General features: G+C 41.6%; 1 protein-coding gene across 1 annotated transcript in view; it reads left to right on the forward strand.

Moving 5' to 3' along the window:
• Nucleotides 1–18,088, forward strand: part of LOC139475616 (arrestin domain-containing protein 3-like) — a 41,849-nt gene extending 23,761 nt beyond the window's left edge. The window contains exons 3-7 of the mRNA XM_071258838.1: nt 2,002–2,228; nt 13,389–13,571; nt 14,268–14,450; nt 14,996–15,575; nt 16,578–18,088. Coding sequence (XP_071114939.1) covers nt 2,002–2,228; nt 13,389–13,571; nt 14,268–14,450; nt 14,996–15,575; nt 16,578–16,741 — 1,337 coding nt within the window. The 3' untranslated portion in view covers nt 16,742–18,088. The remainder of the gene's footprint in view (nt 1–2,001; nt 2,229–13,388; nt 13,572–14,267; nt 14,451–14,995; nt 15,576–16,577) is intronic.
• The last annotated feature ends 6,035 nt before the right edge of the window (nt 18,089–24,123 follow it).

The raw sequence follows: 24,123 nt of genomic DNA on the forward strand, positions 1-24,123 counted from the left end.
TTTGCCATGACTGCGCCATGACTGCCGAATTTGTATATATATTTTGGGGTTGTTGGGAGGCAAGTCTAGGTCAAACTAAACCAAGTCTAGTTTCCCTGATGGAAACAGAAGAGGAGGAAAGATTCTTATGAAAGAAAAAATAGTACAAGTATATTAAAGAAATGTTTTACAGACAAAGTGTCAGTCTAAAGGTTAACCACTGGTTGATGCTGTGACCACCGATCTCCATCATTAGTATATTATAAGACTATTATCCTTGGTCCTCTAGTGCACTCATAACTGTCAATGGTGGCCCAGGAGTGTGGATGGGCAATGTTGCAGCTATATCACAGCAATCTGTCCTTTTTCATGTCTGGACCAATCAAACCAGTGGTCGACAGCATGATCAACAGTCCACACTATGAACCAGGTCCCATATCGTGACACCCTGGGGGATTTTCGTCGGTTCATGGGATAACGTGGATCTGTCGGAAAGGTTGCCTGATGGGGTGACTTGAAGGACTAAGTCTGATTGCCTGTCCGCTGTCCTTAATCTTCACGGATTAACCATACGAGCCACGCCTTTCTCTGATTTGTCACCAGCACATTGACACAAGGCCTATATCAGGTGGCTGGTATATTTCCTGTTAAAAGTAATTCCTAATACCCTGTCCACTTTCCTCATACATGCATTATGTATAACGGAGTCGTGTATAGTTTCGGAAATAATGACCCTAATTTCTACCCCGCAGCGATGATAATTACTGCTATTAGGTTCGTGAATAATGATTTCAGGGATATAAAGGTCACAATTTAAGGTATCCTGGAGCAAGGTTTTGGGGATAAACTGTTCTTTTCTTGTTCTTTAACTGTTTTTGTCTGAAGCTAGCCTTGATGGGTGATCTAGATTCTGTCTGCCCGAAACAATACATGAAATTTAACATGTAATAACCACGGGTCACAGGAGCAGGCGTTCGGAATCTTGGCAGTTGTTATTCCGATTTATAAAAAAACACATCATGTCTACTTCTACCGCAGTAAACAAACGCCCTGCATAATTTGCTTCCGTGATCAACAGTCGAGGTTGACCCCATGTCACATTTTTAAAATAAATCGATTCTAGATTTTAAAATTCCTTGTCTGTTGTGTGCAATGCTAAACCATATGGAGTCTTGCGCGTTACGAACGAGACTGACTGACATTCAGTAATTTATCATACCGAAATTCAACATGAACTAAGACAAGCCTTTCGGCATTTGTCTTTACTCAATATGGAACAGACCACACATCTCATTTTTAAGGAACATATTTAGAGAACAGTTGTGAAGTTAGTTCTGATCGATGCTACTTGCCACTATGGGAGTCTGTGTGAAACTGGATTTTCTTTACAGAAAAGATGTTGTGTTGGGGAGCATCCTTTTGTTTTTAATTAGACGTGCAGATTCTTTAAACGAATAATGTTGTTTTTTCAGAAATATGCCAAAAATGAATTGTTTGTTGTCAGCGGTGACAAAATGAATAGTTCCTTTGGTGGAAAATGCCTAAACGTACTTTTTTTTGTGTTAATGGTGAACGTTAATAGATTGTTTGATGGTGTTCAGCAAATGAACAGTTTGTTGGATTCAAATGAGGAAAAAATAGACTATTCTCAAGATAAGATTCTCTCCTCCTCCTTAATTAAGAGAATAAATTGTATGTTGCGCTGACTAGAAAAATATTCCTTTCAAACAAAAAGCCCATCCCCCAAATTATTGAATGGTGTGACTCCTCGTCTATAAAATTAATGCGCGCGCACACACACACGCACGCACGCACACACACACACACAGAGACATCATTAAAACAAAGGGACCGGTTCCCAGGACCAAAAACCGATCGTAGCGCGAAGACGATCGTAACACACAGTTTTACATAGACGTAAGTCAGCCGTAGCGCTACGATCGCTTTGTGGAGCGTAACCCTGGGCTTAAACAATAACCTTCGTGAATACGTTATAACCCCAATGCTTCAACATTCTTTCAGGGTCTGGTAACAATGACGAAAAGAAGATCCTAGCCCCTGGTCAGTACACGTACCCCTTCCAGTTTGAGCTACCGGGCAATCTACCAAGTTCATTTGAAGGTCAACACGGCTTCCTCCGTTACTGGGTCAAGGTCACAATGGAGAAACCCTGGAAGAACGACTACTCTACAAAGAAAGTCTTCACGGTAGTCTGCCCCATGGATCTGAACAGAGAGCCGTCATCGGGGGTAGGTACTGGCTGCTCTCAAGAATGTGACTTCATGTTTCAAATGTACCGTCATATACTATGGCATATCATGTAAACTCTATGTGTCATGCTTATATTCATTGTCTTGTGATATTCCGGGAAGTCTTGTCTCTTTCATGAATATTCACAGTGTATTAATGAAGTTGAAGACGTAAATCGTCAGATTTAAATGTATACAAGAATTTCAACAAGTTGACCCGTGAGGATGCGGGGTAGAATATGTCTTCAGCAACCCATGCTTGTTAAAGGGATCGACTAAAGGGATCGGGTGGTCAGACTTGCTGGCTTGGTTGATCCATTCATCGTATCCCAATTGCGCGGACCGATGCTCATGATGTCAATCAGCAGATTGTCTGGCCCAGACGCGATTATTTACAGATAGCTGTAATATTGATGAGTGTGGCGTTGTGATGAAATATTTGATTATTTTCAGTTCTCAATAGGGATATACGGAAGACATATTATGTAGGACTTTCTGTACTACCCTATACGCATTCAAAGTTGGGTTGTTGTGTCGATACCAGATTGTTATTATCTACAGCTACCTGGTCCAGATCATCATAATTATCAGTTTTGTCAATTGTGAAAGACTTCATTAGTTCAGTTTGCCTTTTTGATACACGTGTCTCGTACCAGCAGCATAAATCTATTGGAGCTCATTTACCGACGACCGAGATTGACGTGATGTGGGATCCAAATGGACTCCAGTGCATGAACTCCAGAAAATGATATGAGAAATAACACAAATTCCTGGAGAACCTTTTCTGACCGCGGTCGCAGCACGTGTACTTCACTGCGGTATGCCTTCCAGGGGCATCATTGCGTCCGTGTACAGACGGGTGAGAATGCGTTACGACGTGTATTGTTGTATGTCACGCTATGCCTGACACGCGCAGGGAAGCGAACCCAGACCTCTTGGTTCATCGATTACTCGCAGTGGCTCCGTCGTATTCAATTCTGTATTTCTGTACTCGTGACTCATACACAAGAATACTAATATAACAGCAATGAGAGACCATAGAAATCAGGCTGGTACTTGTGTATGATATTAATCATCGTTATACACTGACGAAAGTACATTTTATATTAATATATCCGGTTAGGGATAACAAAATGAAACTTATCCTCCAGTAAGTGTAAATCCCATGTGACATATAACCACAGACTTTTAATTACACCGGCATATCGTCCTTGTTCCACAGCTTACTTGGACATACCTTTAAGACTTTTGTCAATTCACGACGATAAAAATCAAATGAAGGATCCATAATATACAATTCAGATTCTAACATAAACTGAAATGCCGAGTATCAATCATGCAGTGTGAGTTCAGATTGTTGCATGTATAGGCTATTGTATGACGTCGAACGTAATACACGACTTATAAATGAGTATAGAAGTATATTGCCCTAGCTTCGTGGGATCACACTCCTTGAGTGAGTCAATGTCTGGTCCACTTGTACTTGGTTATCTGGTCAAGGCGTGAATGATTACATGCCGCTGTGTGGGAGGTTGGTTTGGTTTGTTGTTTTACACCGCACTCAGCAATATTCCAGCTGTATGGCGGCGGTCTGTAAAAATCGAGTCTGGACTAGACAATCCAGTGATTGATATCATGAGCATCGATCCACGCAATTGGGATACGATGACCTGCTTCGACCAAGTCAGCGAGCCTGACCACCCGATCCCGTTAGTCATCTCTTACAAGCATGGGTTGCTGAAGACCTATTCTATCCCGGATCTTCACGGGTCCTGTGTGGAAGGAGCACTGACGTACAGCGTTAGGCAACAAACAAACACTTACTGACAGTGCAGATTCAGTGGGTGGCGGGTGTTACCGGTAGAGCGGGCCATGCTTACACTAATCGCGAACACCTGGTGTCAGAACTGATTTTAAGTTATCAATTCATATAATTTTCACTACCATTTTGTCTTTTACGCTAAACAGCGAGAGTGGTTGTTCTCTTGCGTGGACGTTTAATATCCGTGTGAACTAGTGCTGGAGATGGAAAACTGTCAACATTTAATAAATTAACCAGACACCAGTATGTTTAAGATTTTCCAAAGACCGTCACGCACGTTTATCTGCACAAGTCTGATGATGTAACATGGTGTGTCTCATTACTGGGATTCTCCTTCCAGCGGGATACGTGAACGTACGGAACGCATGTAGCAGGACACAAATAGAAGATGGTTTATGCTAGTGGACGGGGATCGGGAGTCTTTGAAGCAGTACATCCTGAGGCCACTAACACCCCAGGCAACGCGCGTGGTTGTGTGTATATAAACAAGGTGCCAGACACTCGTGACACTCGTGTCATGGCGGGCATGTCCTGCCGACTGCACTTCCTACGTTACCACCTTGAACACTCGAAATCCTTGATTTGTTGATGAGGTTGTTTTCGGGCGGTAAACATGCCATTCTTAGCTGTATGATAGAAAAACTAATATTTTAAATCCCCTCTAATTCAACTGATTCCCCCGATCATGATGCAGAATGGATTGAAACCCACATCATCTTTTATTTATCCCGAGTAACACTTTCACACCCGAATTCAATTTTCAGAAAACATTAAGACACATTGAATATACCACTCTGTGACTTAACCCTCATCCTATTTACACGTTCTCTCTCTCTCTCTCTCTCTCTCTCTCTCTCTCTCTCTCTCTCTCTCTCTCTCTCTCCGATCACAAAAGAGATATCCTTATCTTATAATTATACGAACAACTAAGCCAAAGATACTGGCAATAGCAACATCTGTTGGGCAGCATTATCCAAACGAGTGTGTTTTTTCAACATTTGCCGCTACACTAACCCATCTGTACTGGACCGGTATACAAGATACCATTCCTATCTTTAAACCTTAACGCCAACAACACGTGTCTTCACCATCACCTCGTACAGCAATGAGGTCGGCTGACTGAACATTTAAATGATAGGCCCCCTAGTCCACGGCTACCTGAGTTACAAGACCGCTGCTTCATTTATTAATGCACGTCAGCTGCTGTGGAGATAGCAACCACAAGCTGCCTTGAAGCAAACAGCGTTCCTTCTTGTACTCAACCCCTGCTCAAAGAGAATAACATGTATGCCCCGTACTGGTGCCTTGTTGTGTATTTGGCACAACGTAACCTACAGATAGCTATTGTTATATTGGTAAGTGCAGAGAATAGAATTTCTTTGGGGAATTATGTTTTCCCGTTGTTCAGGGAGCTCATCTGGGACGACAGCATGGGGAGAAACACTTAAATTACAAGAGATTGTTCACCCTTGAAATACCCTTGTTAATTTACAAGGGACATTGATGGATCTGGCTATGTTTCAGTGCCTCTTTATGGTTGTGACTATTGTACATCTCGGTGAAACCAAATGAGAGAATAGTCATAGTAGGCAATATAAATATTCAATACTAAACAATTTGTATGGAACATATAGATTACTCGAATGTCGGTTTTTTATCCTATTACACCGTCCAACCTATGAAATTCCTATCTGCTGTGTATGTATGCTAATTTTATATCCCCTTCCAATCAATGTTAATGCATTTCATGGCGGAAGCAGAATGTTTTGCAGAGATGTCGTTCGTGGTGTTCAGTAAATACGACAGGTTCTTTAGGACAGGTTTCAGTTCAATGATATAACGCCGCAATGCTGTAATGTGACTAACATAACGAACTGTTTTCGATAGATGTTAAAAGCGACTTAACCATTCCATAATCGAATAAAATTATAAGCAAAAAGTCCATTGTACGATTCAAAATTCATCTTAAGCAAGTGCTTATGAATCACCATCAAGTAGTGATGATACCAGGTGTTCGTAAAAAACAGGTATTGTTTATGCCCCACCTCTGGCACCCGTCACGAACACTTACAAAGACAAGTCAATTGGTCACTTGAAAAACACATGGAAACATATACTACGAGTAAAAATAGGGAATTGCATCGGACATCTGTTTTGTCACTGGTCGTCGTCCACGTGTCTGCACTAACACCTTTTGAAAGCCTTATCAAGGCCATAGATGCTGCATGTTGCGCTTCTTCGTAGAACGGACATGTAAGATCGTACCTCAAAAGTTGTGAAATGTAGACACCAAAGGCTGCAGCTGCCGGGATACTGCTAGACGTAAAGGCAAAGTTAAATCATCTAAGTTTTGTGAAGAATTTTTTGTCACTCTGAATCTTTATGCATAGATACATATCAACAGTTTATGAGCCGGTTTCACTGGCGGTTCTAGTACAGGTGGGTTAATGAGTGGAAGGGATTTGGCTATTTGACCATTACGAACGATATCGGATCACTGATACACCTGAAGCGAAAGTCAAACTTCCTGGCCATATACCTTGTTTTGATTTTGCCGATCTGAGCAGAAGTTCAGATACATAAAGAAACAGATCAGCAAGAAGAGTAGCACAGTTGGTGCACAAGGGGATGCCTGAATGTCTTATCCCCAAATCTCCCATTTCTCAATGAGGAAGTCCAGCATTTCACATATTGTTTTCTCAGAAACCTTTCGATGACAGCTGCTTTCATTTGTTTTGGACAAATTGTCCTGAACCTGAAGATAGATGTAACTATATCTATGATCAGCACTAGATCTATGGACCGAGGAATGAAGCTTTCCGTTAAGTTTGTCGTGTGCCACAATGGTGTGCAAAGTTAAAAATTCAAATGTTTTGACATAATTAAACGTGGCCCTTTTCTGTTATAGCAAACGATGAAGCAAATCCTTGATGAGGGTTCACATGGTAATAACTGTGTGTGGTTATAACGAAAGTCCTTTGATAATATTAAGGATCATGGTTATAGATTTTGTAGTACATTTGCTTGACCCTGCAATATATATATATCTCCTTGTGCGGAGCTTTGGAATCCAGTACAAAACAGGAACGGGCGTATCTTCATGTTTTATAGTCAAGTCAAAATGTTGATAAAAGTGATGTGTGGTTTTGTCAGATTTCTTCGGAATCCTCATTTAACACACTGGCCCTATATGTGGCATATACTTGTCATGTCGTTAAGAGAAACATGAAATGCACTGAGGTTGAGGTAATATTTAATGCAAAACCGTTAGATAGCTCCTTTAGAGTGAGTATGGTTTTACGCCGCTATATAAACATGAAATGGGCTTGACACATTGTATCAATGTGGGGAATCGAACCCGGGTCGTCGGCGTGACGAGCGAAATCTTTATCAACTACCCCATCGTCCTTGCTCCTTCAGAAGCCGCATACATACTAGTTTCTGAGCAAACCCTTCTGAGTCGGATGTCCATGTACAAGCTCAGTAATGGAGGCCCTGCTTCGACTGGAATGACGATTACACACGCGAACAGTTATAGCACCCCGTCATCTTTCAATAACATCGCGATGTTTAAGAACTGTGTTTTTGTACTGTATATAAAACAAGTGGGTTAAATCTTGATGCCTGGTATGCATGTTCCAAATGGTATACATACACGGAATGTAGGAGGGGTGGACAAAGTCATCTCTATGATAACATATATCCTATACGTACAACCATGAACAATCACACTGCATGCTCAGAAGCACTATGGCTCTCGGGATAAAACTTAAACCACAGCATGTTTGTCCATTCCATGTGTGTAGGATAAACTTACTAAAAACGATACTTGTACCTTAGGCAAAAGTTACATCTTACTGTAATGTAGTAAGGAGGATATTTAAGATGTCGTTTATATCTCTAAGTAGAGCTTTATGCGTCACATCTCCATCATTATCAATGACGGTTGTGCTCTGTTGAAAGAACGGACATGAATGGCGAATATTCACGCGATCCTGCTTGCACCTAGTCCGGACTGATGCCGATTTTATAATGCTAGACTTCTGAGATACCATGTCACTGTTTAACATAAATACTGACTCCAAGCCAACCAGTCCTTGTTTAAACCCCTTAATGCCGAGCGCCAGACGGGTAACAACAAGTACCATCTTTTAACGTCCTTTGGTATGACGCGGCCGCGGAGATCAAACCCCGATGAAACCTCCGGCCAGACGCTCTACCTCTAGACCACGGTGGCGGTCCGCATTTACGGACTAACAACAAACGCCAGAGAACAATCGGTCTCGATTATTTGCCCGAACAGATTCCATTGGGCGTAAGAGGCAAAATAGCGGTGAAAACTATAAGAATGGATCACTGAAAAGCAAAGAAAATGCAAAACATATGTCATCTTTGTAATGGTTTTCGTTTCACTGAGCGTATGATATGTTGTCATCATCACCAATTTTTACTAAACAAACAAAATTGTTTAACATCACACAAGGTGCACACGTCATTTGGCGTTGCTTTGATGCATAAACTTCAAAGTGGTCAAAGATCTTTGAAGTTAAATTGTCGGCAATCGGGTTACAATTACCCTGATGTGCCAGCATTATTTGCGATTAGCGTCCATCATGCTGTCTTTGTATAACAAGGGCAAGATGACATGTCTACACTTAAACCCAGCCTCACAGGGAATGTCAACGATAGAAGTGAGCGACAACATCATAAATTTCCTGACATATCCCTGGGCAATCATGTCTCTTTGACGGCAACTATAACAATCTGTTTCAGAAACACAGGCTTAAAATTTATGGATGAGAGTTATCGATTAGGACCGACAGACTTTCTATTCAGGCATCTATCATAGATCACAAATCTAACCTTTCATCTGACAGTTATTTATTTTGTCCAAAAGCGGAACTAAACCTTTTTTTCAATTTGCCCTGAGCCGAGTAACATTTAGATGAAATGGTTGATCCTGTATTCCCCTTGATAACAACGTATATACAATGTTGTGGTGCTTCCCACCATAACGCTATTATCACTCTAAAGAATCGTTTTCTTCTTGTAGTGTTAACAGTAAATCATATGTAGAACCACATGTTTTTGTGAGCAAACATGAAAACAAATATTTGGTTATGGAAAGTTATGGTTAAGAGTTGTAGAGATCGGGACATAATCATTTACTATCTGGGAATGTAATCATCCGATTACCTTTAGCTGTTTTCACTTCATGAGAGTTAAAGGATGTCGTCTCATGCTCCCTTACGTCCTTATTAATCACAAAGATACGAGTGCACACGAACACTGGAACACTATGTCAGATAAGCACAAGATCTGCGTCTAAGCCGCTTCCCAGTTTGTTCCTGTTTTCATAGACTTGTATTTCTCCAATTTGTTTTAGTCACCAGGTACACTGTGATATGTATCACCGAAAAGATATGGTATCTTCTATCACTCACTGTCAGTTTCACGCAGATCTAGTTAAGACTGAGATTTATGTAACTTACTTTCAAACTGCCAGACAAGCGTATCTCAAGACGTTGCAGTTGTCTATGGTGTTTACTTGGAACGCATTCCTAGCATGTTCATCACCATATCACATGGTCTGTTCTTTGTCACTGCACAATAACTGAAAACTGAAAAACAATAAAACAAATTATATGTATGTCTGTGAAGTTACACCTAATGTTTCCCGACAGCTACAAACTCCACGCATACCGATACACGTGTACTTATAGATCGTCGGCATCGTCTGTGGTTCTAAACAAAGCTATTTGTGGAATGTAATCACACAATGGGTTTCAGGACTTAAGATAATGAGACTAGATAACGAGCTATTACGAACTGCAGATTATTGTACTGTGGGAATCAATAGTGTGTTAAAGGTACTTCGCTTGTCTTCAAATCAGTGGAAAGTGTGACTCAAGGGAAGTGATCTTCGTCTGTCCTTGGTGACTCAAAGGAGATGATCTTCGTCTGTCCTCGGTGACTCAATGCAAGTGATGTTCGTCTGTCCTCGGTGGATCAGAGGAAGTGATCTTCGTCTGTCCGCGATGAGTCAAAGGAAGTGATCTTCGTCTGTCCGCGATGAGTCAAAGGAAGTGATCTTCGTCTGTCCTCAGTGGATCACAGGAAGTGATCTTTGTCTGTCCTTGGTGGATAATAGAACGTGATCTTCGTCTGTCTTCGGCGACTCAAAGCAAGTGATCTTCGTCTGTCCTCGATGGATCAGAGGAAGTCCTCGGTGGATCAGAGGAAGTGATCTTCGTCTGTCCTTGGTCACTCAAAGGAAGTGATCTTCGTCTTTCCTCGGCCACTCAAAGCAAGCGATCTCCGTCTGTGCTCGGTGGATCAGAGGAAGTGATCTTCGTCTGTCCTTTGTGACTCAAAGTAAGTGATCTTCGTCTGTCCTCGGTGACTCAAAGCAAGTGATCTTCGTCTGACCTTGGTGAATCAGAGGAAGTGATCTTCGTCTGACCTCGGTGATTCAAAGGAAGTGATCTTCGTCTGTCCTCGGTGACTCAAAGCAAGTGATCTTCATCTGTCCTCGGTGACTCAAAGCAAGTGATCTTCGTCTGTCCTTGGTGAATCAGAGGAAGTGATCTTTGTCTGTCCTTGGTGAATCAGAGGAAGTGATCTTTGTCTGTCCTTGGTGAATCAAACATGTGTCTGAACGTAACATCTGATCACAATGAAATGTCACATCATGCATGAACATCACGTGGAGCACGTGTACGCAAAATCCAAAGAGTGTGCGCCTTTTGGGAATTCAAATTCACACGCATAAAAATGCCACCGAGACAGTATCTCAATGAACAGACAAAAAGGAGAATTGTTGGTATGATAGAGAGGGGACGTCAATATTCCAAGTTGCTCGAATGTTTGGCAAATAAAAAAGTGTAATTCCTCGAATTATCGCCACTCTCAAAGAAGCGTGGTAATTGATCGACCATAGATCAAGAGACACATGATTCTGTTTTTAATTGATCAGATTTCGATAGCGAAAGTTCCTATTCCTGAACAAAATGAAAATCATGTGGATAGTTCCGTGAGTATGTCTTAGCAATTGATTCATATGTTAGATTGACGAACTATACTCACAATATCCGTTTAGGTGAGATAAGGTGAAAGTTTAGCGCCACATTCAAGATATTGCACATTTATAGCGACGGGCATGCGCACAGTATAATCACTCCGATCCGACCAGTCCTTGTTTTATCACTCTTAATACCAGGCAGGTATCAACACACTACCCCTTTAAAACATGTTTAGTTGTTTACAAATTTGATGAGACCCACGAACACGATATGGGGCTGACACTCTGAGAATGAGTATCATGGGGAATCTGGCATTCGAACCAACGGATTCTGGCACCTCCAAGAGACGCAACTCTGCACAGCGCATTGAGGAATCTTAGACAACTGCGCCAAGCGTACACCCCTACCCCTCCTCTCCCAAAAACCCACACAAACACGCACATACACACGCAAACACACGCACGGATACGCAAGCACACGCACGCATACACACATATTATATCAGTTCTATTTCATATGATAACCCAAGGATACTCTGTTAATCATTCGTCGCATACAGAAGTGTGGCCCAGGACGCTAGCGCTGGATTGAATATAATGAAGGCCGTTAAACACGACGTCGTTTCTTTGAAATGGTACAAACCCTATATGTAGTTTTTTCAACTTTAGATGGAGCACGTGTCTTTGGATTTCAATGCTCATCCTTCACGAACGAGGCGCTTAGAAAATTATTCAATGCGTGTAACCCCCACCGGAGACAGAAATGTACTTGAGAAAAACTCTTCAAATAAGTGTTGTAAGTCCATATCTAATAAACACCAAGTAATCATCTAGTCGACTTGTTTCATCTGCGTCCGCAGCATCAAGTTCACATTTACCCAACGTCTTCCTGTAGCTAATTGCTGCTGTGCTGGACAGATCGGAACCTGACGGTGGTATGTGCCAAAGCGATCCCAAGTTTCTCGTTAGCGAGCTAACACTGAGAAATAAATTGTTGGCACGGCAGGTGCCTCTGATTTATCACTCAGCAACGCTTTTTGTTGCGGCTCTGATAAATACGTTATATGGTCTATTTTAGTCTCTTTTCGACACGTAAGCTTGATTTAGGTATCAGTAATGTTACTCAGCCCCACCTAAGCCAGAAGTAAGACATGTTTCTCTCACCTAAATGCATATGACCTAGTTTCAACCAGTTCCTTATCTTTTTAGAAGTTACATGCGTCTTACATTTAATCATGATGAATATTCAATTACATTATGGTTATATGGAATCTCCTCTGACGGACATGGATGATGAACAGCCTGACTTTTGACAGCATCTCAAAATTGCAACAAGATTTATGAAGATTACCCGAGTGTCGCAGTGTTTTCATAGCACTGAATTACGTGTTAAGTGGAACATATAAAATCCATGACTTCAGTCTGTTTGGGAGGGCGTGGTAAGCTTCAAGGATCATAATCGGGGCGAACCCTCTGGGATCTGAATCCACAATCAGATTACCCTGGTGCACATAAGGGAAGCAGCTCTTCACGGCGAAATGCGGTGACTTTGGCAATTGGGCTACTCGTGTCTCATGCTGTAATCAGAAGGGAACCAAAAGTATGACTTCTTTCAGGCCTCTTCCTATCCAAATATCGTTATATGTATTTTACCACCTTGTCATTGAGCGCTCATTCCATGCGCTGTTTAGTCCCAAAAACGAGGCTTGCATTTTCGTTTCACTTTCAGCGTCACTGTCAATAATTGTAGTTATGTTACTGGTGTTGTGCGCAGAAGGGAATGCCATTATGACCTTATAATGTCACATGTTGCTTTAAGTCTTCCAGTCAATTGGAATCGCGCAATGACTTCCTTTAGCTTCGTACAGAAGCTGGAAAAAACATAATTTCTATGGAAAATCCTTAGTTGCGCTTGGATACTGTGAAATAAATGCATCTATTTCCTCACCAAGATTGTAATTCAGAATAATTAGATAATATTTACAACTGAAATGTGTTTCAATATTTATAGCTGCATAAGATATGACGGAAAGAGGTAGACTTATAAAATATCATTTCTTGGAAACAAAAGTGATGAGGGAGGAACACATTTCTATCTTTTTCAACCAAAAATGCCAACAAGCCAAACTGGACACTAACTGAGCTGGGCTATATTTCAATGTCAAGCTTGGATAACAATGTCTGCTTCATGTGACGCTGGAAACGTGAAAAATATTTTTCGTATAGGCAATAAATCTGACTGACGGATTCAAGAGACATGTTTCGTGTTTGTAGCCTCATCTGGGGCTCCTGACTCATACTACTCATTTTCTTTCAGCATCCTCTTCAGTCCAGGAAGAATAAGCGTCTGTGCTGCCTGTGTTGCCGGTCGGGTCCTGTCAGTGGCGTTCTCGGCCTCCAACAGAAGAGCTATGTCCCCGGGGAGGCCATCATAATCACGGGGGAGGTCAACAACATGTCCTCAAGGAAGATGGGAGGCTCGTCGGTGGAACTGAAGATGGTGAGCTGATTCTTGATGTCCTTACTCCAATATCTTTTACTGGCATTTTATTATCAAGACAGGGATGAAGAATGTCGACTTTATTCTTTCAATGCAACGTCGTGATATGAACTGTTTCAATCGTTATATTAAGAGGACAAGCCTCGTCCGATTGGCGGTCCTGGATACTTAGCACTGTGTGCTAAGTAACATTTAATGATTTATTCCACTGAGTGAATGTGGGTTATTCAACGGAGTAGTCCAACTTATTACGGCAGCTTGTACACACATCATTGTCTGAAAGCTAGAGCAACGTTAACCCAATCGGGGTCAAGTCTCAGCCTAAAGACCCCGCTCCTGTTACAGTCGACTTACGCCATATGCGGTCTCATGTAGACAGGGCTGCCTGCGTAAAACAATACACTAACGCCGGGATAATGCCTCAGTTTGACATACGGTTCTAATGACAAAGTCTTGTCCAACTCTGGAAATGGGCGTTGTAGTCAAAGTATTGGTATGTCAAAATCATGATCGGTCCTTTGTTTCCTCTTCCGATTAGTTGATTACAGCGATTGTGACAATAAGCTGTTACAATATGTTGTTAAGTATGGCAACACCAGAACCGTTTATGTTTCAAGCATGCTATGTCCACAGTTGTGTGTCAATTATTGACCACCAACATACTCTCGTATTCAAACAATTGCCGTCCTTCCTCAGACAACAGTATTCCACTCCACCACCAAGACTCGAGCAGTCACCCAGCAGGTCGGGAAACTGAAGCGGGGACCAATCGCCACTGGGGACACAGACATATGGGACGGCGAGAAGCTGATCATCCCTCCCTTGCCACCATCCTTCCTGCTCGGCTGCAGCATCATCGACATCAAATACATCATCGAGGTGAGATAAGTAAAAATGCCACATTGTGCATAATAATTATATGTCAAGTCACCTAAGGCACCTCAGTTAGCTCTGCATAGTTGCTACCATTTGCATCCTGCTAGTCTTTGGTTCGAAATCCAGATCCTGTTCCTTGCCCTGCTTGATTTTCTACCAAGATTTCAATTCCCTTTTTTGACTTGTACCACATGTCCCCGTGTCTATTCAGGTGAACAATTGACATGTCTTTGCATGTGCTTGTGGCAGGTGCCACCGGTAGGGCGGGATACGCCCACCTCTTCGCGAACAACTGGTATAATCATTATTTGATAGTGATACATCAACACATGCTGATGATATAGTCGTAAACGTACAATTGACTCTATATATTTCTATATAATGGTTATATCTTATGATCACGGAAAGGGTTTTGTCCCTTTTATTTATTTTATCAAGGTGTCCGGCGTAACATCGCCCTACACCAATGTGAAATACTGCATGTGTTCAGTGAACAGTGTTAATTAATTCAGTACACTGTATTTTACTCTTGACTTGTATTTTTGCAGTTACGTGTAGACCCCGTGGGACCAGCGTTTGACCTATCGATACCAATAGAGATCCTCATTGGAACAATCCCAGTTCGTTCGGCCGTCCAAAGATATATCAGAAACAATCAGATCACTCCACCGGTCGATAGGCCTCCACAACCACCGCCATCATGCCCCAACAATAACATAGGCTGGACCAACTCAGTGCTGAACCCTACGTACGGCCAATCGAGTCAAGGCCAGAGTCCTTCATCCCCTGGTTACCCCTTCAGTCAACCCAGCTCTCCTGGCATCGCTTTCAGCTACGCGAACCCTGGCTACGGCTTTCCTCCAAGTTCAGGATACAGTCAGCTCAATTCTCATGGTCAATTTCAAGGCCAAAGCTATGGGCAGTCACAGGCGCAAGGCTTTGGCCATGGTCAAAACTATGGACCACCTCCGGTTCACGGCCAAGGCTATGCACAAAGTCGCCCGTACCCTCATCCTCAAGGGCTGCCGTCGCATCAGATGTACTCGCATGGTGCAGATGGACGATTGTCAAATGGTCCGTATCCCCAAGGAGCATCCGCCGATGCACAGGGAGATAGCACGTGGATGCGTAAGATTTTTGTTTTATTAATGTTCTTTTTGCTCTTTTATCTCTCAAAGAGACTCGGGGGAAAACTAATGTTCCAGTAATGATACTCTACTTTACGCTACATTTAGACTTTTCCATGGAGGATTGAAGCCATTCAGTCATCCATTCATGACATTCAGTGTTAAGTGCAACACGTCATTTGAATACACATGAAAACAGCGCAAACAGCAACATGGAATGACCATTAGCGTTATATGTGATGTGTCGCTAACGTTTTTAGCTTTATAGTCTGTCATGTCTCAGAATCTGTTCGAATCCCCACACGGCAACGTTCTATGAAATCAAGTTTAGGTTTCCTAATGCTCCAATCCTCGTCAAAGCGGCGTTTTACCATCCTCGACCACCCTCATTTCAGTAATTTGTACGTTGCAATAATAGTGTCTGCTATGTGTCAATCCCCGGCCCTATCACACCTGACGAATTTAAGATATGCTACGTATTACCATTACGGGCGCTCGAAAGTAAAGAGATAAAATAAGGACTGGTCGACTCGGAGTCAGTATATTATATCTGAGTGGGGTATACAGGTTTAAACTGCGGTAGGGTATCTCAGTAGGGTAGCACGATAAAACCCAGGTTATTTCCGACTAAGACAAGCACACACACGCACGCACACGCATACACGCGCACGCACACACACACACACACACATACACACACAAACACACACACGCACAAACACGCACACAAACACGCACAGAAACACACGCACAGAAACACACACAAAATTACCAATCTAGATTTATATAAAAGTAAGTCTAGCCAACTCCAGCCAGCTCTTTTCCACAACAGCATCAGGTAATTTAAATATTTTAATTGTAGAGGAGAGAAATGTATTGTGTGATAATATATTTCATTGTGTATATGTTAGTCTAGTTACTGGGGATTCAACCCTTTTGTACGTAGCATCGTATGGTTAAAAACATGTAAGGTTTATATCGATCATGTCACGTGATGTTTCAGCCACACCCATGCTCTCGGAGTACTTCTTCGGCCAGCGTTACGTGCGGGACGACGACGACGACGAGTTTACGCAAGGAGACAAGTACTACACACCGTTGTACGTGCTCTACGACTTCGAGAAGCCAAAAGAGAAACCGACGCGGACTGTGAGAATCGCATCGTAACCGCGAATGGAATGTTGAAAGACACTGGGAGAACCGCAATACAGCGGTGAATGAGATGCAGAAAGGCACTGTAAGAGTTGCAATATAACGCTGAATGAGCTTATAAAAGCACTTTACACATCACGCTGATACGGAAAACAAGATACGGAAACGCAGTGACTAAACCGTATCTGTAACAGCAAAAAAGAAATGGACACGTGCTGTCAGATTCGAATCCAAACTGCGAATAAGTGCACATTTTTCTTTTAAATCGCATCCTCAGTGCGAATGCGAAATATACACGTGCCTTCTCAATCGCATCGTACTAGCGTAAAAGAAGCGCACACGCATCTTTGCAAGGTATCCAGACAGAAGTGGACACGTGCTGTTCGGATCGCACTATAACGCGGATACGCACAGTTAGAATCGCATCTTAATAGCGTATAAGACGTTGACACGTAGGGGAGGCATCACGCATGAAAACCGGCACGGGTTGTCAAGGGAGCTGTCTGACGGTCACTGTATACACATGCAGACCCAGGAGTTCACAAAAGGGTGTGGGGCGCCCGAAGGGTGACGTGGCCGATGCCGAGGACGCAGTTAACATGAACGCACCCCCAGCACCACCACAACCACTCCTGGGGATCCGGCAGTGTCTGGGGATCCGCATTCGGGGATTGAAAGTAGATGCTGGCTAATCTAATTAATCCATGACGTGACAGGAGCCAATATTCTCAGCTGTCCACAGTGATGATGACGGGTAAATTCACATTTAATTATTCATCTTCGAATAACCCTGCCTATATGTGATGCTTATGTTGGTCCAATTTATGTGTATAAGAGTGAATAAAAGATGTTGAAGAATAAAAAGTTGTTGAAACGCAATGTCCTTTGGTGTAATATATAGGTGATATACGACACAAGAGGAACAAGCAAAACACCTGCATCGTCCAGTAGTGATAGCAGCAGGCGGCTTTTTAACAAGGTGTCTTGGGTTCGAATCTAAATGCATTGTGGTTATATAAAAAAGTGGCTACAGATTCAAAGTATACATTAGTCAACGGTAGAAAAAACACGACATGATGTCAAACATTCATGAAATAAGATTTTATTTGTAGTCGGATCTGTAAATAATATTTCTCCGTAATATTCGTTGAAGAATACAAACGTATTATTCCGCGTTATTATATCAATGGATATTTCTGTACGCCATGTGAACATTTTGTTATTTCTCTCCAATATGTACAGAATTTACATGATAATGCCAAAATTGTTTTACATGATTATATATTTTGTCATATTTGTAACTGTACCGTGTAAATCACTGTAGGCACCTGGGAACACTCGGTCAAAGCATGATTAAACACCTATTGGTGAATATTTTGTGAAAGGTCCGGTGTTATTGTTGTTTGTAATTGACCCTCACGCTTCGCAACTTCCGGTTTGAAAGTGAGGCTTGGAATGCACAATGTGATGGCTGGATAGAACATCGGAAACATCTTGATTTCAATGTGGCACACATTTGGGGCAAACGGTGACAATCAAATCCGATCCACACAGTTCTGCGATCGATACTGGAGTGTCTGGATCACAGCTTGCTCCTGGTGGTGTGAAACGTCATCCACAGCAGAAATGACGTCATATTATTTGTGTAAAGCTTGCCAGACAGTTCTATCTTCAAGTTTGGGAAGACTTGGAAATCAGTACGGTGTCAAACAAAGCTGTGAATACGGAGGATGTTCAATGAGTTCAAAGCTAGTTTCACGTATTGCAGCCACGCCGACAACGGACTTGTGCAGGGGTGTATTGTCTTGGTGGGAAAAACACTGTGAAATTTAGCGAGTTTCCCACGGCTTTTAGCCTTGATTCCTTTGATTTCCCCAGAGAACCGACGCCATCACCTTGCTGATGGAAAATACTTCACTTCCTTCTTCGGAGGAGACGTTAGATGTCTCCACTGCTTTGACTGTTATTTAGTATCTAGTTCATGGAAGTGAGAGCACGACTCGTCGAGGGTTACAAATAGCTGGGCAAAATCACTTCGATCTGCTTCAAACAGAGGTACGTTCTCACGAGAGATGATCTATCACAACTGATAATCTATCACACACAACTGATGATCTATCACATAACAGATGATCTATCACACACAACTGATAATCTATCACACACAACCGATGATCTATCACACACAACCGATGATCTATCACACAAAACTGAGGATCTATCGCATAACAGTATATCTATAACACATAACTGAGGATCTATCACACACAACTGATAATCTATCACACACAACGGATGATGTATCACACGAAACTGATGATCTATCACACACAACTGATCCATCACATAACAGTATATCTATAACACATAACTGAGGATCTATCACACACAACTGATGATTTATCACACACAACCGATGATCTATCACACACAACTGATGATATATCACACAAAACTGATGATCTATCACACGCAACTGATGATCTATCACACACAACGGATGATCTATCACACACAACGGATGAATTTTGGTTGTTTGGTTGTTTAACGCCGCACTCAGCAATATTCCAGCTTCACAACGGATGATCTAGGACACACAACGGATGATCTAGGACACACAACGGATGATCTATCACACACAACAGATGATCTATCACACACAACTGAGGATCAATCACACACAACTGAGGATCTATCACACACAACTGTTGATCTATCACACACGACTGGGGATCTATCACACAAGTGATGATCTATCACACAGAAACTGATGATCTATCACACACATCGGATGATCTACCACACACAACTGAGGATCTATCACGCAAAACTGAGGATCTATCACACACAGCGGATGATCTATCACACACAACGGATGATCTACAACACACAACTGAGGATCTATCACACACAACTGGGGATCTATCACATAAATGGTGATCTATTACACACAACTGGGGATCTATCACACAAGTGATGATCTATCACACACAACGGATGATCTACAACACACAACTAATGATTTATCACATAACAGAATATCTATCACAAACAACTGTTATATCGCACACAATTGATTACCTCCTTGGTCCAGTGGATAGAGTGTCTTCCCGAAGAGCGGAGGGTCGATGGTTCGATCCAGGGTCCGTCTCATATCGCTAACAAGGTACTTGTGTTTACTCTGTCTGGCGCTCAGCACGAAGGGGATGTGACAAGGACTGGCCGGTTCGGAGTCAGTATACTGTGTCTGCGTGGGCTCTCCACACTTCACTCTCCACTTATGATGCTGAAAAGTTTTAAGGATCAGACAGTTGTCTCCCCTAAATACATAATCCGTTGGATGTGCCCTAAAATTTCAATACACACAATCGATAGGTCCCTGACAATCACCATCTTATATTGAAGTAATTAGTTTCAGTTTTCCGAACGGTTATGTCTATGTTTGACTAGTAATCGGTTTTTTAATATAGTGCGAAAGTAAAAAATTAAGTACCTCGACAAACAGCAAGAATACGACAGGAAACATTGTGAAATATTTTAAATGTAGAGGTGTTTATCAGATGAAGCGACCATAAAATCATATACCAATCCTCAACGGGAAGATCATCAATGCCTGTATGGTGTACGGATTTACTTCACTGTCTAAAACAAACAGATTTCAGTTGGAACTATCAGAGACCATATATCGGTACATGGTCTCTGGAACTATATTGACTGTTGTCACAGTCCGACTGACTAGCAACTGACCTCTTGACGTAATATGTTAATAAGCACATTCGTGGAAAACAAGAAATATTTACGAATCGTTTTGTGAGTAATCAGAATAGATGATATAATTTATTAATTACATTATATATGATAAAGAGGTTATCACGCGAGTGTGATTTTGAATGGTAAATATCCTGCATAACTAGAATGTACTCAGAAACATATGACTATGCCTCCTTGTTTGATACATTAGTACAAGTTGTTACTATAAATGTGTTTGCAAATCGGATAACAATCATATCTAAATGTGACCTATAAATATGATGGTTTCCTGCCGAAATATTCGTTAATTGTAGAGTTTGGGCGGGAAACAAACGCTACTTGTTTGAGACATAGTCCAAATTGTTTCCATCGAAACACAACAAATTGAAAAATATGAAAAGGTAATAGTTCATTGCAATTGCACATGTATAGTTCCATGCAAAAATATTCATTAGCACGAAACAAACCCTGTAGTTGTGTGAGAGTAAGTCCGAATTGTTTCCATGGAATCGTAACAAAATAAAATCAGAAAAATTTCAAAATAGCAAAAGGCACCAGTGAAGGTGATGAGTTATGCATATCCCACATTTCTTTGAATTACGTTTAACAGTTTTCAAGATATGTCCCGAAAACGAGCCCTACCCTCGTTTGAGACTCGAAATTGGTACCATGGAAACATACAAAAAATGAAATTTTGAAAATAACTCAAAAAAGCAAAAGGCATCAGTAGAGCTGATGACCAATACACATGGTTTTAAAATCATGGCCCGGAAGCGAACCCTACCTTCATTTTAGACAAAGTCGAAAATGTTTCCACGGAAACATAAAAAATATAATTTTGACAAAATTTCCAAAAAGCAAAAGGCACCATTTTAACCGATGAGCAGTGCATTTGACTAGTTTCCTTGTGAAAGGATTTCAAGTTATGGAGCCAACACCGACGCCAACTGGAACCGAGCCAAAACCAATATGTCCCCCACCCCTCCCTTTGAGGTGGAGACATAATAAACACCATGGCTCGCTAAGGCTCGCCATTAAATACAATGTTTATTCCCAATACAGAACAGTTACCGTCTTAAAACAAGTGATAACTTCTAAAATAAACGTGTCGAAACACACGAAATTATGTTTCATGTAAGGTTTTGGAACGGTGTTGCATGGTCATACAAACTAAGTCATACAGCGCTATCTTAAAACCTGGTCATCACATCAAGTCGGTGTGTTAAGGTTAAAGAGAAGTACAGCAGTTTAAGGCAATATACGACTCACAAGTCGGAACCTGGTCCATCTGAATCAATTATTGCTCGGGTGTGACAGACTAAAGGCTTATATCGCGCTATGCCATTTATCATCTTCAAGAAGAAGGCGACACGTCGTTCATTTATGTACCTTGTGATGCTGACCGTAGATGTACTTGTAGATGCATCTCTCTCCTGTAAAAGGGCACTGTAAACCATCATAGACCTCGCTGAAGACCGGGGTCTGTTTTTTGGTTGGTTTCTTTTGTTGTTAACGCCCCACTCAGCAATATTCCAGCCATATGACGGTGGTCTGTAAATAATCGAATCTGGACGAGGCAATCCAGTGATTGACATCATGAACATCGATCTGCGCAAACGGGATACGATGACATGCATCAACCAAGACAGCGAGCTTGACCACCAGATACCGTAGTCGTCTCTTTCGACAAGTATGAGTTGCTGAAGACCAATTCTAATCCGGATCTTCACTGATCACCGGGATCTGGGTCACGATTTAGGACCCGACGTTGCATTCACCCGACGTTTGAAGTACGGTGTAGTCAGCGACATCACAGCAATACCAGGGCGGCCTGTAAATAATAGAAAAGACAGATGTGAATAGCGGTGTCAGATACGTGTCTCTCAGTTGTGAAATGTGAATAGTTATGCCAGATTTTTGTCTTTCAGTTGTGATATGTGAACAGCTATGCCAGATACATGTCTCTCAGTTGTGAAATGTGAACGGCTATGTCAGATACATGTCTCTCAGTTGTGAAATGTGAACGGCTATGTCAGATACATGTCTCTCAGTTGTGACATATGAACAGCTATGTCAGATACATGTCTCTCAGTTGTGATATGTGAACAGCTATGCCAGATACATGTCTCTCAGTTGTGAAATGTGAACAGCTATGTCAGATACATGTCTCTCAGTTGTGACATATGAACAGCTATTTCAGATACATGTCTCTCATTTGTGACATGTGAACGGCTATGTCAGATACATGTCTCTCAGTTGTGAAATGTGAACGCCTGTCAGATACATGTCTCTCAGTTGTGAAATGTAAATATCTGTGTAAGATACATGTCTCTTAGCTATCAAATGTACATAGCTATGTTAGATACATGTCTCTCAGCTATCAAATGTACATAGCTATGTTAGATACATGTCTCTCAGCTATCAAATGTACATAGCTATGTTAGATACATGTCTCTCAGCTATCAAATGTACATAGCTATGTTAGATGCATGTCTCTCAGCTATCAAATGTAAATAGCTATGTCAGATACATGTCTCTCAGCTATCAAATGTACATAGCTATGTCAGATACATGTCTCTCAGCTATCAAATGTACATAGTTATGTCAGATACATGTCTCTCAGCCATCAAATGTACATAGCCATGTCAGATACATGTCTTTCAGCTATCAAATGTACATAGCTATGTCAGATACATATGTCTCTCAGCTATCAAATGTGCATAGCTATGTCAGATACATGTCTCTCAGCTATCAAATGTACATAGCTATGTCGGATACATGTCTCTCAGTTGGCATCTGTGCATACAAAATATCTACATGCGACGTATTTGACCACAAGAAGCGGTCTGCGTACTCAAAAGCTATGTGAACGGAGTCCATCTGTTAAATGTCGCTCCCGAGTGACATGTGAACGACGTATGTCCGATGTCGGACATGACAATGTAGAGAAGAAAGCATTTGGGTTTTGAAACAGACGTTCGCTCTCTTGTTAAACTTCCAAAGACACTTCACGGGGTTTAAATTTTTTATGGTTTTATACCATCTAAACAAACGACACTCCAACATCCTTTTTTCCTTTTTTGAGACCGTAACAGAATACTGGATTCCGCCGATCTAAAACGTCTGACAGAAACATTCTCATGTGTAATGATGTTTCGGAATATACGGTTTTTAATGGAATATTTACATAGACATATATATCCTCTGAGAAATAGAAGGATTTTCCTCACATTGTTGTAAATTGCAACGAACTGTCCAGGGAGTCGAATATTGATTTGGGTAAGGTGCGACCCAGTGGCTGCATTGTCGTGTTCTGTACATCCATCTCTTTGGGATTCCTCTTGGCTTTACTTCACTTTTGATTTGTAAAAATATCGGGGAATTAACACAATCAAACATTCCAGTTTATGCAAATACACTGCCGGGTAAAAGAAAGTATTCATTTGAAAATTGGATTTGACCAAAAAATACCAAAACGTTACTTGGCTAAAAACAGTTGCCGAAACACCAAAACATTTCCGTATCAAATACATCTCAATAGAATATTAATTTCTTATTTGCTTCATATTTAGCCACCTTCAAAACGCGAGTGGTCTAGCGGTAGAGCGTCCGCCCGGAGAGCGGAAGGTCCGGGGTTCGATCCCCGG

The sequence above is a fragment of the Haliotis cracherodii genome, unplaced genomic scaffold (genome assembly GCF_022045235.1).
Source record: "Haliotis cracherodii isolate W230 unplaced genomic scaffold, xgHalCrac1.p SCAF_1, whole genome shotgun sequence".
Classification (NCBI taxonomy): domain Eukaryota; kingdom Metazoa; phylum Mollusca; class Gastropoda; order Lepetellida; family Haliotidae; genus Haliotis; species Haliotis cracherodii.